Source organism: Catharus ustulatus, chromosome 2 (assembly GCF_009819885.2).
Source record: "Catharus ustulatus isolate bCatUst1 chromosome 2, bCatUst1.pri.v2, whole genome shotgun sequence".
Taxonomy (NCBI): domain Eukaryota; kingdom Metazoa; phylum Chordata; class Aves; order Passeriformes; family Turdidae; genus Catharus; species Catharus ustulatus.
In genome coordinates, this window is record NC_046222.1 from 48,218,954 (window position 1) to 48,233,757 (window position 14,804).

The 14,804-nt window shown below is 47.1% G+C and overlaps 1 protein-coding gene across 1 annotated transcript; it reads left to right on the plus strand.

The window, feature by feature from the left end:
* The first annotated feature begins 5,440 nt into the window (after window positions 1-5,440).
* On the plus strand, window positions 5,441-8,531 carry SAP18 (Sin3A associated protein 18). The gene is made up of 4 exons (XM_033053217.1): window positions 5,441-5,578; window positions 5,798-5,907; window positions 7,272-7,394; window positions 8,054-8,531. The coding sequence occupies exons 1-4, from the start codon at window positions 5,465-5,467 to the stop codon at window positions 8,208-8,210; spliced, it is 504 nt and encodes a 167-aa protein (XP_032909108.1). The 5' UTR covers window positions 5,441-5,464; the 3' UTR covers window positions 8,211-8,531.
* Window positions 8,532-14,804: the final 6,273 nt, after the last annotated feature.

The following is a 14,804-nucleotide window of genomic DNA, read 5'->3' on the forward strand; positions in this document are numbered from 1 at the left end:
CTCAGGAGCAGTGTGGACAGCCTTCTGAATCCCTCACATGCCCAGGTGTCCAATATTAGTCTCAGCTGACTTCAGATAAATCACAGGCTTTTTTTTTTTTTAATATTACTGTGCAATCCAACATGTTTGCTTTATGAGAATATTTCTAACAGGAGTGAGCATGTCTGACAAATTTTATTTCTTTCTCAAAAGTATGTGGACGCTGCAGGTTTCTGACAAACTGCTGCTGGTGTTTAAAATGAACAGAAGCAACAGAAATGTGAGTGATAATGCTTATCTGTCTAATACATTATTCTTTGAATATTTCTTTCTAAACAAAAAAAAATATCATGAGGATAGTCCTTTAGAAAACAGCTGATGTGGAATAGTTCCAGTAGAACTGCAAGATTATAACATTTGGCAACATCACGAACCACTTTCAACTTTAATCAAGGCAGGTATGAGGCAGCTTGTTTACAAGGCACAGTGGTGGCTCTGCCTCATGCTGCCGCCTGTGTGCCTGAAGCGAGCACAAGCCTGCACAGCCTGACTGGTGCTACTGTCATATTAGCAGTTAAACCATTTTGCAGTGTTGTAGAACAGTAAATCACCTTGAAAACATTTTTATTAACTTCTGATGACTTCACAGAAAAAAATAAAAATAAGAGAAAACATATATGCAATTATATACAAGTACAGATTCTTCCCAGGTAGCTAAGTCCTGGTGCTCCTGAATCAGGATGCTGCCTCGGGGGTCTCTGTAGGCTTTACACCTCCAGTGCCAAAGTCCTTTTCTACAGCCTAGCCCCATCAGTCTGTCCTGCACCGACTCATTTACCTGCTGCCTCACAGGCATTTTGTGAGCCCAAATAATCTAAATTCAAAACAGGGAACAGAAACTGAAGCTTATATGAAAACAGTGTAATTGCCTAGCAGCACTATAGGCTTCTTGAAATTCACACTAACTTTGGTACAAAACACAGGAAATTAAAACACTGTAGTGAAACTGCTGCACACAGAGCATTCTGAACATAAAAACACACTTATGACATCACCGTGACATAAAATGTAGGAAATACCAATGATTGCATTTGCAAAGAAGTTGTGCTTGTGTTCTTCTTCCACCAGTTTAAAGCTGGTTTGCAGGAGAAGCTCCATCAAATTTGAGACTTTGCTCTCTCAATTGATTGTAAAGATGTTTGAAAGTTGAATGTGCTGTTGCCAGAATGGGGTAGTTGAACTTTCCACACAGGTCCTCTATCAAACAGGCTTTATGGGATACACATACAACCAAGAAAAATCAAGAGGCTGTACGTAGTCCAGGTTAAAAAGAACTCAGAAACATGGCCAACTAGCCAGAAGTCCTGGGAACCTTGGGAACCTGGAAGTAGTATGCTGCTGAGGCTAATTCAGCTTCCTTGAACTCAGATTCAATACTCTTATGGGTCTGAAAGCTTTGGAGTGCCTTATTCTGGTCATGCTACAATTTTTCTAGTTTCTGGGAGGTCTGCCTAGATGGCTGATATCTCAGGCACAGCTATGCCATTCTGTATCTTCCCAAGGACATTTTTTATTTGCTACAATCCTTCCGTTCTTCCTAGAAAGTTTTAAGTTACCCCATACCAACTGCCCTTTAGTTTTTCCCTTTCAGTCACAAGTTACTCACAGTAAGTGTTTTGTAGGCCAATGGGCTCCTTGAACCACAGTGCTCCTCTCTGAAGGGCTGTGGCAGCTTTGCCCGGTCCCATATCCTAATGGCACCAATTCACCATCTCATTCATGGCTGTCCTCGATGTCCCAACAAACAACTCACAGTTTGCTGTTTAAATAACCACTTCCTTAAGAATGTGTGTTAACGGTACTAAAAGGGGCAATTCACGCTTCCAAACCACTTGTCTCCTGCTCTACAGGCATTCACAGCTGGAAAAGTTCAAACCATATTTTGGGCCTTCACAACAACAAAGGCTGGGGACTTGCTCCTATGCAGTCTTACCCTGCCTCACTACCTCGGTGAGGATCTTTCATTTTCCTTACAGGGTGCCCTGTATATAAATGTGTTTGCATGTAGAGACATTTTTGGCACAGCACACAGTGCTCCTGAACAAGCAGAGGAGGCCCCCAAAACCTAAGGAAATCTGAAGGGAGGGTGAAGCAACAAACCATCCTGCTGCCACTGAAGGGACACACCTACTCCAGTCCTATTCTCTCCCTCTGCCTCCCAGCTGCTCCTGGACATGCACTTCCCACCACTCGCCTTGCACCAGGTCTAGAAACGGTGGAATCAGTTTAGAAAGTGTCGAGTGAAATTACCTGACAGAGAACCAGCCCCCACCAGATCGTTTTCGCTTAAATTGGGGAACTTAACTTATTATTGGAAGCATCTAGTGAGAGTCATGCCTGGCAGATGGGAGGGAAAAACCCATCATGTGACTAAGGACAAGCAGCAGGAGCTAAATCCCCCTCCTCTGGCAACAGCAAGGACCAACTGGACCAACTCCAGCACATGAGAGACCTCAGCCTAAACCTGTGGGAACCCAGCTCATGGTGTTATGCCTTGTTTAAACAGACAGCCCTATCCCAAGTAAAACCTGCACCCTGCAGCCACATCACTGCATTTGCATTTTCATTTCCAAACAATTTTCAACCTTTGCTTCCAAATACATAAGAATCTAAGATTTTAGACTGAAATTAAATTGTGTTGATACAGTTAATGCATAATAAATTAATTAATGCTTTACCTAAAACTCAGGCCTACTGGGGTAATTTTTCACATAAATAATGCACTCCAAAAGTTATAGCAGAAGGGACTACTCAGATTCGTAACAGAATTGTGCTTTATTTGTTACAGCTGTTCCCTTACAACACGTGACATAAATTCTTTTGTTTCAGAAATGGTAGCTCACACACTGAGCCCAAAGTGTGTATTATCATGGCAGATATAATTAATGTTAGCAGAGTGATAAACTGAATTGTTTTCTGGGAAATGAAATTCCACAAATGGTGGCAAGGCTGAGTCATTGCCTATGGTAACAAAATGATGATATGCTGTAACTTAACGTAGGTTAAACACTCTACAACACTATGCAGACTACTACAAAAGGAAGTTAATAAAAACTCAGGGTCAACTGTAGTAGGTTGCTGCTTCTCTCATCTTGTATTTGGTGAGCCATAAATCAACATTTTAAACCAAATACTGCTGGTTATATTAGAGTGAAAGGCATGAGATTTTTTTTTAGTAGTATGGACTCATAACCCTTTTTCGTCTTTATGATGTAGACAGAAACATAATATGTGAATATATTTTTATAATATTTATCTCCCTTGATATTTTTATAGTATTTTTCTCCCCTAAATATGTTTTTCAATAAATAATACCTTTGAAACATGCATCTACAGTGTTCAGAAGAGTGAAATCAAACCACATCACCCTTAGAGCACAGGTACTTCAGCACTTACACCACCTTAACAAGCACCTGCTTTGTGCACGGTGCACAACTAGAATACTTACTGCTGGTGCTAGGCTTACACTCGGGACAGCAGCCCAAAGGTACCCTGAGCCCTGACTCCAAGATGTACAGTAATTTCACGACTATAAGGTGCACCCTTTTGATTAAATTTTACCCCAAACCCGGAAGTGCGCCTTATAGTCCAGTGCACCTTATATGATGGACAAAGCTGCGAAATTTGCCAAACCGGAAATGTGAGCCGCAATGGGGGGGCGGTGCCGCGGCAGCGCCGAGCCGCAAGGCGGGGGCAGGAGCGGGGGCGGGAGCAGGCGGCTATGGCTGGCAGGAGCCGTGCGGGGAGGGAGGGAGCTGCTGCCAGCCCTGGCCCCAGCACGGGTGGAACAAGAAGCCAAGCGGCGCCACCTCGGGCATGGGCACAGGGGGAACGTGAAGTGCAAGCCCGCAACAGCCCCGAGCAGAGCCCGCCTGGCGGCGGCATCGGAACAGCGGCAGCACAGCCTCTGCGGCCGTGGCAATGCGGCGGCGAAGCCCCTGCCCCTGCGGCAAAGTGGCGGTGGCGGCGCAGCCCCTGCAGCTGCGGCAAAGCGGCGACAAGCGGTGCAGATGCGGGGAAGCAGGGAGAAGCGGCGCAGCCACAAGGAAGTGGCTACAAGCGCTGCCGGCCAGGTGGAAGCCGGGACACAGCGTGGCCGCGTGGTGGGAGCCGTGAGCCGTGAGCCGTGCCAGCCGGCGCCGGGGGCGGGCGGGAGTGCCAGGGCCCGCTGCAGGGGGAGGGTGCCTGGGGCTGTGTTTAAAGGCTACACCAATCTTTGAAAAATGTTTGCAAATTGAGCACCTGCCAGTAATTCATTACTTTGCTGCGTCCCGTGCGGCTCCTCACTGCAAAAAAAAAGTGCGCCTTACAGTCCGGTGCGCCTCATATGATCTACAAAGTTGCGAAATTTGCCAGCTTCCGGAGGTGCGCCTTATAGCCTGGTGTGCCTTGTGGTCGTGAAATTACTGTACAGTGCACAGTGGGGACGCTGAGGCACAGCTCCAGCGGCACACAGGCTGCTCTCTGCTGCAAGCACCAGCAGGGAATTGTGTGAGGAGTGCAGGCACACCACAATAACAGAGCATCAAACACGGCTTGAGGGATGGGAGACGGGAGGATGTGCGGTGTGAGGACAGGCTGAGGGAGCTGGGACTGCTCACAGAGGCGGCTCACTGGGTGGGAATGCTTGGTGGGCAGGAGCAAGCCAGGCTTCTCAGGCTTCACAGAATCAGTGGTAAAGGGCACAAACTGACATAAAACATGAATTCTCCTTTCCCCCATCTCTCTTTTTTAACTGCAAGGGCGACTGAGAAGTGGAGCAGGTTGCCCAGAGATCTCCATCCTCGGGCACTCTCAGAATCCAGCAGCCCTTGCTGATCCTGCTTTGAGCGGGTTTGGAGTGGGCAGCTTCCTCCAGAGCTCCATTCCAGCCTCAGCAAATCTTTGAGGCCCTGGTATGTGATTATTTTGCACCTGAAAGCACGCTTCTGCTTAATTTTACAAAGAAACTTAACTTTGTTTTACTCTCAAAATGAGAAATAAATTCAGAGCGAATAATTCCAGTGTCAACTCTGTGAAAACAACTGAGCCCTTCTCTCCCCACCACTTTGAGTAACAAGCAACTCTTGACATTTTAAAAAAGCTATCGCAAAACCACGCATTTTGTATCCTTTTATAGACATTATATATTCCCCCTTATTTTGTAAGACACAACTGCAGACTCAAATTTACCATAATAAAAGATTCCACTTGTGGGAAAAAGAAAGCGTATGCATTTGGCCTTTCCCTGAATGTAATATGAAGGGAAACTAGATTCCAAGCAGATTTCCCGCTAGGTCACTTCACCCTGCTGCTACTTACAGCGCTGCACGGAACAGCTTTTCAGCTTTTCCCTACGCGACACCGCGGCTCCGTGAGGGAAGGGCGGCGCCTCAGGCCTGGGGGCGGAGCCGCGCCGGGGCCGCCCCGGCCCTGCTCTCGCGAGATGGGCGGTGCGCGGCGCGACATCCGGGAGCGGCGCGGCAAGATGGCGGTGGAGTCGCGGGTGACGCAGGAGGAGATCAAGAAGGAGCCGGAGAAGCCGATCGACCGCGAGAAGGTGTCCAGAGTGCGGGCTGCTCGTGCCGCGCAGCTTCGCGGGCCGCTCCAGGGGGGACAGCGGGGGTGGGGGGAGTGGTGAGCGGTGAGCGTCTAGTGACGACGTGAGGCCTCTGGCGGAGGGTGGGGGCGTGGCGTACGGTTCCTCATCCTAATCCCCGCTCCTGCGGCTCGTCTGTCCCATCCCTGTCCTCATTCTCGCCCCCGCCTCACCCCACAGACGTGCCCGCTGCTGCTTCGCGTCTTCACTACCAACAATGGGCGGCACCACCGCATGGACGAGTTCTCCCGCGGCAATGTGCCTTCCAGCGAGCTGCAGATCTACACCTGGTGAGTGACACCTCCGCTACGCCTGCCATGGCGCGGGGCCAGCGGGACCTCGCCTGGGCCCCAGGGGCCACAGGGACTTGGGCAGGCTCCGGTCAGAGCAGGACACGCGGGGGGGTTTTCGCCGCCGCTGGTGTGGAGCGGTTCTGGCTGTGCCCTGGCAGCTGGAGGGGCCATCGCTGCTGGGCAGCAGTGAGCGCTCAGCCACTGAGACTCGGTGCGGCTGAAGTGCCCAGTTACTGCCGCATGCAATCGGTGGCTTGTGCCGTGACAGTGGTTGTAACAACACGTCTGCTCAACTCAGAGCTTCCCCTTGAATGTGTATAGTTTGTTCCAACGGCCCCCTTTATCCAGTAGAAGTAGCTGTCCCGGAAGGCTTGAAATGTGTGAATGGTTTGTTGGTTTAACTCGGAGACTCTTCTGAGAGTAGAATAATGAATTTTCTTTTTGTATAGTCAGGTAGTAGTGCTTTAACCAGAGCTGTTTTTTATCACTGTCAAGTTTATTTTGGAGAACTGCTTGAGTCTCCATTGCAAACATCTTAGGTTTTGTTTGTAGTCTTTTGAAGAATGACTTTGTAAAGGAATGATGCTGCTTTTTAAGCCCTTATGATGTTTGCCAGAGTTGGAACTCATACACTGTGTAGTTGAATAAATCCATTTTTGTGGCTACCAAAGCATGCAGTTCTAATTTACTTCTACGTGGGATTTATGGACTCTGTCCAGGCTGTTGGTGGTGTCTGAGTTGTTTCCCATCTGCAGAAGTCAGAATGGGCATTGTCTGTCAACACACTGCTCCTTGGTTGCCTGAAGCTTGGAGTGAGTGCACAGTCTGTATAATTGGAGATATTTTACTTGTGATGACTGAGTACTTTTGTTCTTGAAATTCTAGACATGAGCTTTAGCCCTGCTGTGGTTGAAGGCTGGGTAAAGGAGTGCTGCCTGCTAGGGCAGAAATGGAAAGCAATTTTATTTTTCTGCTTTTCTTACATTTCCTCTGAGAATAAGTTTATACTCTTACACTGTACTTTGTATGAATGTATCAAAAATAAAATAGCCTCCTGCTTTTTAAATGGTAACTCTTCAGAGAGACTTGGAAATGCAGATGTTGAAATGTATACGGAGATGAAGAGATTCATCTGAACATGGCAGTGAATCAGACACGTTTGCATGTTGCCTCCAGTGTGCAGTAAGTGGTGAATTCTCCCAGGTGTTATGATCTGTAACTGTGGACATAGGCTATGCCAAGGCAAAGAAACGTATGCTTAAGTTGTAGCAATATATTGATTCTACCTTAAATGTTTCGGGAAGCTTTTTTTACTGTTCCATTGAGAGTGTGAAGCACTTTGGTTTGTTTGTTTAATCTAGGATGGATGCAACTCTGAAGGAGCTGACCAGCTTAGTGAAAGAAGTTTATCCAGAAGCACGGAAGAAGGGCACACATTTCAACTTCGCAATTGTTTTTACAGATCTCAAGAGGCCTGGCTATAGGTAAGTGGCATTTCTTCTCTGAGTTAATGGAATATTTTGTGCGCCAGAACAATAAACTATTCTTCGTTAACACTGATTTAAAGTTCAGAACCCACATACCAAACTTCTGAAGTTCTATATGATGACTGCTACAACCTCTAAATTGTGCTTGGTGACCATCCCTGTCGCTGTGTTCCCAAAACTATGAACCTATGTGCTTGAAGGCTTTGGTTGCTGTATTTGCAACTGGAACATGACCCTCCAACTTGAGATAATGCTTTTTTCCTAGTAGGTCTTGCACCTGAGTTACGGCAGTGATCTTGTTGCAGGTGTTTCTCTTCCAAAATGGCATGAGCTAATCTTTGTCAGCGTCCAGTGGATGTACCCTGCTTTGGAATCTGGTGGGGTTTTGTGCTTTGTCTGGCAGGGGATAAGGGGTTCTCACTAGTATTTAACATGAAAGGGTAGAAGGCTCCTCTGTGCTGTCAGAAAGAGCATTTGGTATAGCTTGGTATAGCACCCAGGACTGCAGAGAAAAACCCCAGGTTTTGAGTACACAGCCATGTGTGCAGTGCTGGGAGTGGCTTGGGAAGGGAGTTATGAGCAGTGCAGTTCCTGTTTTGGGCATTTGGGGAGATTGGCCACTGAAAACTAACTTGCATTTTCTCTGCTACTCACAGGGTGAAGGAGATTGGCAGCACCATGTCGGGCAGGAAGGGCACAGATGATTCCATGACATTGCAGTCTCAGAAATTCCAGATAGGAGACTACTTGGATATAGCAATTACTCCTCCAAATCGTGCACCACCCCCCTCAAGCCGCATGAGACCTTATTGAAGTCTTGCTTCTCTTTGTATGATTACATATTCTGTTTACTCCTACTTGCTGTTCTAAAGCAGGCTTATTTTTTTGCTTTTGTTGCTAAGCACCTGAAGACAAAGCTGAGTATTGTAGAAGAAAGTTAACTCTTAAACATTAACTTTAGTTTGTTTAGAAGAAACCCCTTCAGCAGCGCCATAATCCTATCCCCGATTGTTATAGTTTGATGGTAAGTTAGTGTGTCCAGTTTTTAAAGGCTTCTGTGAAATATGACCAAGAGGGTTACGGTGTTCTGTAGTTCTGTCTTGTTTGGAATAAAAACTGATGTTATTAATCTTTTGACTGTTCAGTTGTGTATCAATGCTTGACGCTGCTCTGTATTAGAAGTTACTGATGATGCTGGGGGGTGTTGAGGGTGTTTAGCAATCAGCTTCTAGAATGTGAGAATGGAGGAGGGGGTAGCTCAGGGATCTCAGTTGTCCATGGGGCAACTGGAAGTCTAGTGTGTGCGGTGCTGCCTGGTACCTTAAGGAGCAGGACGAAGAAGGGGTGACCTATGTCTCAGCAAAGTGGCGCAAGGCGGGACTTAGCTTGGTGCTTGCCAGCTTGACTCCCTCTGTCACTGCAGGAGATGCTGAAATGTGCAGGTGCCTCTGGTCTTTCCAGCAGAGTCCAGCTGTCCTTCGTTGACTGGGAGCATCCACCCGATCTGGGCAGGACCAGGTGTTTGGTTTCTGCACCTTGAGCTACTGTGTGCTCAGAGCAAGGCAAGGGCAGGAATGGAAGCCGTAAGTGCTCATGAGGATCTTCACCTTCCTCACCTAAGGCCTGAGCAGAGGCTAGGACTGAAGTAAATGTTCCTATCTGCTGAGGACAAGGTGTGCTTTGTGTAATGAGCTGGGATCTATGGGTTTTTTCCCTCTCAGGAGTTCCTTGGTTCAGTATAGCCTGAGGGAGTTTGCCCATGGCTTAACCCTCTTCTGTCCACATTCTCTGGGTTCTGAGTTAGGGAGTTGCAATTTCAGCCTTCAGGAATGTCTCTCATTTGCAGAATTACCTGCATCTGAGTCACTTCTCCCCTAAGACTGAAAAGTGCTCCCCATCTCTTTTTAAAGAAAAGACTCTTATAAATGCTGCTTATAAAGGACTGAGCCTGGAAGTGGCAATGGAGCTGATTTATTGTTGCCAGAGTTGGCATGGGTAGGATTTTTTTTTTTTTTTTTGGTGCAGTCATCTCTGGTATGAGGCAGTGGTGCTCCAAATACTGCTGCTGTGAGGAAACCCACATGTGGGAACAGCTCAGGGACTTGTCTTAACAGGGACAGGCTTGCTCAGGTTGGGGACACCTGACAGACCTGGACAGACAGACAGAAAAGCGAAGACCACTGCTAATTGAACTCACTGATTGCCCCAGGGCATCGTCTGTCCTGCAAAATGAGTGTGGTGAGTAACCGGCATATAATTACAGAATTGCACAGCTCCCACCAAGGGAAGGACAAACGTGCCATTAGAGGTACACAGGAATATGGGCATTTCCTCAGTTTTGTGTCCTGATTTTTGCTTTAATTGCATTTAAGGGTAATTCTTAAATGTAGTTACTGTAAAAGGCAACAGCAGTAACTGAGCCTGTGTCTGTGACTCAGCTGCTCTGGGACGCAACTTGACTTTGCTGCTGGAATGGGAGACATGGCCAGGGAATGCTGGTATCTGCCCAGCCGGCAGAGAAAATACATCTACTGGCTTTGTATGTGGTGGCCCATGAAGCCAGGAAATGAACATGCAGAACTGCCTGCAGTAGCAAATACTTTATTCAGCTTATTTGGTTGAAATGTTTACCCCTTCCCTTGACTGCTATGAATGTATAAATCTCAGCTGATCTCTTCCCCAGCTGTTTTAGGATAAACATTTCTTGAGATCTCTTGGGCCTCAAATCACACAGAAAGGTAATGCAGAAGTGCAGAGCTTATTGTGGGAAAAGACATTGAGAGAACAATGTAGTTCAGGTTAGGGGTTTCCTATGTGAATATGTATCAGCTGGCAATCCAAGCTGATGGCAGCAGCTGTGGAAGCAGATAGCACCAGGGTACAAACATCCAGCTGTGGCAAGAGGTGAAAGGAAAGTGAAAGCAGTCACCAGCTGAGCTAGTGAACAGGAGGGAATTCAGTCACAGTAACCTGGTTGTGTTTGTCTCTGAAAGCTACTATACAAGTTGAGGAGGGATGTCTGTCGCTAAAAAGAGCAAAATATGTAGAGCACCGTGGTTTGGGGAAATTAAAACATGGTCATCAACAGTGAACAATCCCGTCAGGAAGTGGTGTAGACAGATTTGTCAATCCACGGCATTTGCTTTGTAGGCAGCAATTTGATGAGGAATTTTTGTTCCTTATTAAGGCAGCTGGATGAGGTATTTTCTTTTTAAGTTTTTGGATCCTTGAAGGCCTAAGAGATACAACTCTTACATATCTACAGTGTCAATAGCAACCACTCCTCCAAAGCTTTTTATCTCCCAGCTGAGTAAGGCAACAAACTAGGATGACAGCTGTCCAGAAAAGTTTCCTGACTTTGACACTTCTCAGAGGTAATCCCTCCCCTGCCCAGCACCCCAAACAGCTCTTGCCTCCTGCCCACGTCCTGCCAGGGATACCACACCTACCCTCACCTCAGTTGCAGGTGTCTCTCCCTTCTCCCTGTCCTTTCTCAGAGGGCCATTTTTCTCTGCCTCTAACCAGTGACAAAGATCCAGATCACTCCTGCAGGTCTCCAGCTTGTGTTCCCTGGCTTCTGGCTGCATTAGCAAGCTGGATGAGCTGGGCTCCCTGGCAGGGCCAGAAGCATTCCACATCCTGCCAGTGGGGTGCAGTACAGTCAAACAGACCAAACTACAGTAATGTCATAATTATAAGCCACACTATTTTGACTAAAATTTAGCTCCCAACCCGTAAGTGCGGCTTACATTCAGGCGTGGCTTATATATGAACAAATTTCAGAAATTTCCCAACCCGGAAATGGGAGCCCACAGCAGCCCCAAGCTGAGCCGGAGCCTGCCCGGCCCCGGGCAGTGGGGCAGCAGTGGTGCAGCAGCAGCACTGCCCAGCCCTGGCAAGTGCAGTGGCAGCGGTGCTGCCTGTCTTGGGCAAGTGCGGTGGCGCTGCCCAGCTCCAGCAAGCGTGGCGGCAGCAGTGCTGCTCGCCCCTGGCACATGCGGCACCGCTGCCCGGTCCCGGGGAAGCGTGGCAGCGGCCGGGCATGCTGCTCTCCCGCTTCCCGGCGGCAGGAGCGAGCGGGGCGAGCCATTAAACCCTGTGATCCTGTTACTAATTGGCAACTTTGTGAAAGTTGCACGTGGATCCTCGCTGTGAACGAAAGTGCGGCTTATAATCCGGTGTGGTTTATATATGGACAAAGAACGAAATGTTGCCAACACCTGGAAATGCATCTTATAATCAGGTGCAGCTTGTAATTGTGAAATTACTGTAATTTCTTTTTTACCCTCAGTAGCACCTACTGGAGGCTGCCCTGCTCCCATAGATGAGGCTTTTTCCTCTTTCTATGTCTGTTCTGGTGTGTCTTTCCTGAATGTCTAGGTTTGGTTTGTCATGAAGGACTCTCTGCTGTGCTTCCCCAAACAAATTTGACTCTTAGTTCTAATTTTCCCCCCTTATTTTATGAACCTAAATCAATGGGGTTTTTTTCAATCTAATGAGCAGAAAAGAGGGTATGTATATAAAAAATACAAATTTTTTTCCTTACCAAGAACTCCTGCACCATTACCTTGTTACACCTTGTATAACTGTTGCTTCGACTGTTGATCATTAGCCAGGTTTTCAGTTAACAGGTAAGATTCTTTTTCACGTGCTCAGATCTTAATTAAGTTTTCACATTTACCTTCTGTTTTTATCACCCCTCCAGTACAGGTACACACAAGTGTGTATATACACATATGTACGTATGTACATCCACAAACAGAGACTACAGCATCAGAAAGCCAACTCCTTTCCTGCAGTGGCAGCACAAGTCTGATGTAAGTTCTGCAGCACATTTGGGAGAAGTCCTGGGTTAATTCCCTCCTTTGTTTAAAGAGTGAGGACAACTCACACACTTGTTTCAATAATCTGGGCAGCACCAGATATAGTCCTTCCTCTGTGGAGGACTGGAGCAGTTGTGGAGACTTAAATTTTACTTTACAGCTCTGGTCAAAAGCAGAAACAGCTGGGAGGTAGCAGGAACATATTAAGAATTATCAGCAAGTTCCCACTTTTGCAATAGAAAACATGGAAAAATGAGGAAGTTTCTGAAATCCTATTGTGTCAGAGCAGGTGAATGATGACAGGGTAGTGTTTAAAGAATAGTACCATAAGTAATGCAGCAGCTAAGATTCGACCTGCCAAAACCAAAGCAATCCAATTATCTGCTGTTGTCTAAGCCCTGAATATCTGGACTTTGTGCATGGGTTAAAAAAAAGAGTATCAGTTCCTCCTGAGGAATGTGCCTTGCAAAACACCCAATGTGTTGTTGTGCACCTGGCCACAAACACCTGTCAGTGGTGAGCAGGTGCCTGGCTGGCATAATGGGGCAAGGTCCTAACTACCTAAGGGTTGGGTTCAGAGCAGCTGGGGTGTTTGGGACCCTCCCTGGGGTATTTCCAGTCTCGCAGAGCTGACAGGCTTAAACAGAGACGAGCTGACCCCAAAACTCAATTGACACCCTCAAGACTCAGCAAGAAAATCCTGTGCAAATGACAGCTTCAAGGGCTCATCTGGGTGAGCTCCTCCAAGTGCTGGCTGAGCTCTCAATTCCCCAAACCATACTTCAGGCAAAGATGAGGCAGTGTTTTCAGACTTAAAAAGACTTGGGGGTCTTTAACAGGGGCCTGAAACTGCACCTGGCCCAGGCTTTAGAAGACGGGAGGGGAAACCACAACAGTGGTTTCAGGGAGGGTATTTGACAAAGAGCAGCAGGCACACAGCAGTTCCTGACCCTCAAATGCCTGCTCAGCGGGGGCTGTGTAGAGTCCAGGTTGGGGTCTGCTCGCTGCATGCCCCACTCCTGCTGCCTTTGCCTTAACAACTGCTCTGGAGAGCAGGAGGCTTATGCTAGAAAAGGAGAAGGGAAGCATGTGCTTATAGAAGTACTAAAGGTTTGAAATAGGTCCCACCAGCCACAGCAGCAAACATGGCCAGGAACAAACCACACCACTCTGCCTCTATAAATAGGGCCCTCTTCCAAGTGTCAGGTTGGGCCTAGCAGCCCTGTTTTCTCCAGCCCCATTAATGGACAACCACCCAAGCAGTGAGGGGGGAGTTTGTGAGGAGTGTTGGGTGCTGTGGTGAAGCAGAGGAATTTCTTCAGCTGCCACTGAAGTGATTATGGAGGAATAGCCTTAGGCACCTCACCAAAGCAACCGGACAGACAGGATAGGATTCACCCAGCCAGGGAAGGAGGATGTCATGGCTCCCATACCCATCCTTTCCCTTCTCATGCCTCAACAACTGCCAATGCCATTGCAGGCAGGCAGGCAGTGATTTGGGTCAGTGCACAGTCCTGAACAATTTAATCCTGGAAAACACTAATTAGCTCCTTGTGGTTGGGCAAGCAGGAATGGATTTCCCTGCAGCCACTACTGCTGTGATGCAACCAACAACCTACAGCATGGGACCTGCAGCTGGGGGAGGAAAGGTCTTAGATTGGTTTACAACAATTTTGTAAGCAATCATTACAGAATGTAACCCCAGGGCTTTAAGCCAGGAATACCTTATGCCAAAAATGATGGAAGTATCTGAACACCTTGCTGCTGGGTATTCTGCAAACTATGCTTTGCCTGGCCTCTCCCCAGGATAAATGTCAGGATAAAGTGTGACACAGCACCTTATTCCATGGACCATATTCCATGCAGACACATTTGTGCAACTTTTTAAAAAAACTCTTCAACTGCAGTTAGACAAGTTCAAAGAAATTCCTCCATCTGATCAGCTCCCTGCTATGATGTCAACTGCCCCTTTGCAAAAGGGTATTAGTGCAAGAACAGCATAAGGTTTTACATTACAGTTGATAGAGGCAGCATCAGCCAATGTCTTCCTTTGGACGTGTGATTCCATAGTGTGGCCACTGGATATTGTCTTTGCTCCTTATAAATGCCACACTATCTGTACTATTGTCCCATGAGGAACAAGGTACTCCCAAAATAGAAGACAGATCCAATACCAGCTACAGCTGTTGATGGAGCACAGGCAACCACCATGAGTGTGGAACATTTGAATAGTGACAAAGCAAATACGACATTTTACAGGAAATTTAAAGCATCAATGGTGCTTTAAAGAACAAGGAAGCCTGGACTCCAGTTATTGCTCCAGTGGTTAATAAAATAATCAATAAAAGCACAGTGGGAGGCACTAGAAGTAAAACTTGTCAATTATCCCTTTGACAGCCATCTGGGAAGTTTAATTTCACTGAGAGACCTATAACTGTGTTCAACCTCGGGCAAAGTATTTCCCAGATAAGAAAGCACTGATCACCCTATTAAAGGGGCTTCCTGGGCAGAACAATTCAGATGCTCCTTTGACAACAAATGGAATTAGGGGCAGAAGCTTCTGTTAAGCTGACACATTTGATAT

Bases quoted from the DNA above. Each gene is read 5' to 3' on its own strand.
- SAP18 (XM_033053217.1), top strand. From the start codon at position 5,465: ATGGGCGGTGCGCGGCGCGACATCCGGGAGCGGCGCGGCAAGATGGCG. The intron at 5,579-5,797 runs GTGTCCAGAGTG...CTCACCCCACAG, and splicing joins AGCCGATCGACCGCGAGAAG to ACGTGCCCGCTGCTGCTTCG. The intron at 7,395-8,053 runs GTAAGTGGCATT...TGCTACTCACAG, and splicing joins CTCAAGAGGCCTGGCTATAG to GGTGAAGGAGATTGGCAGCA.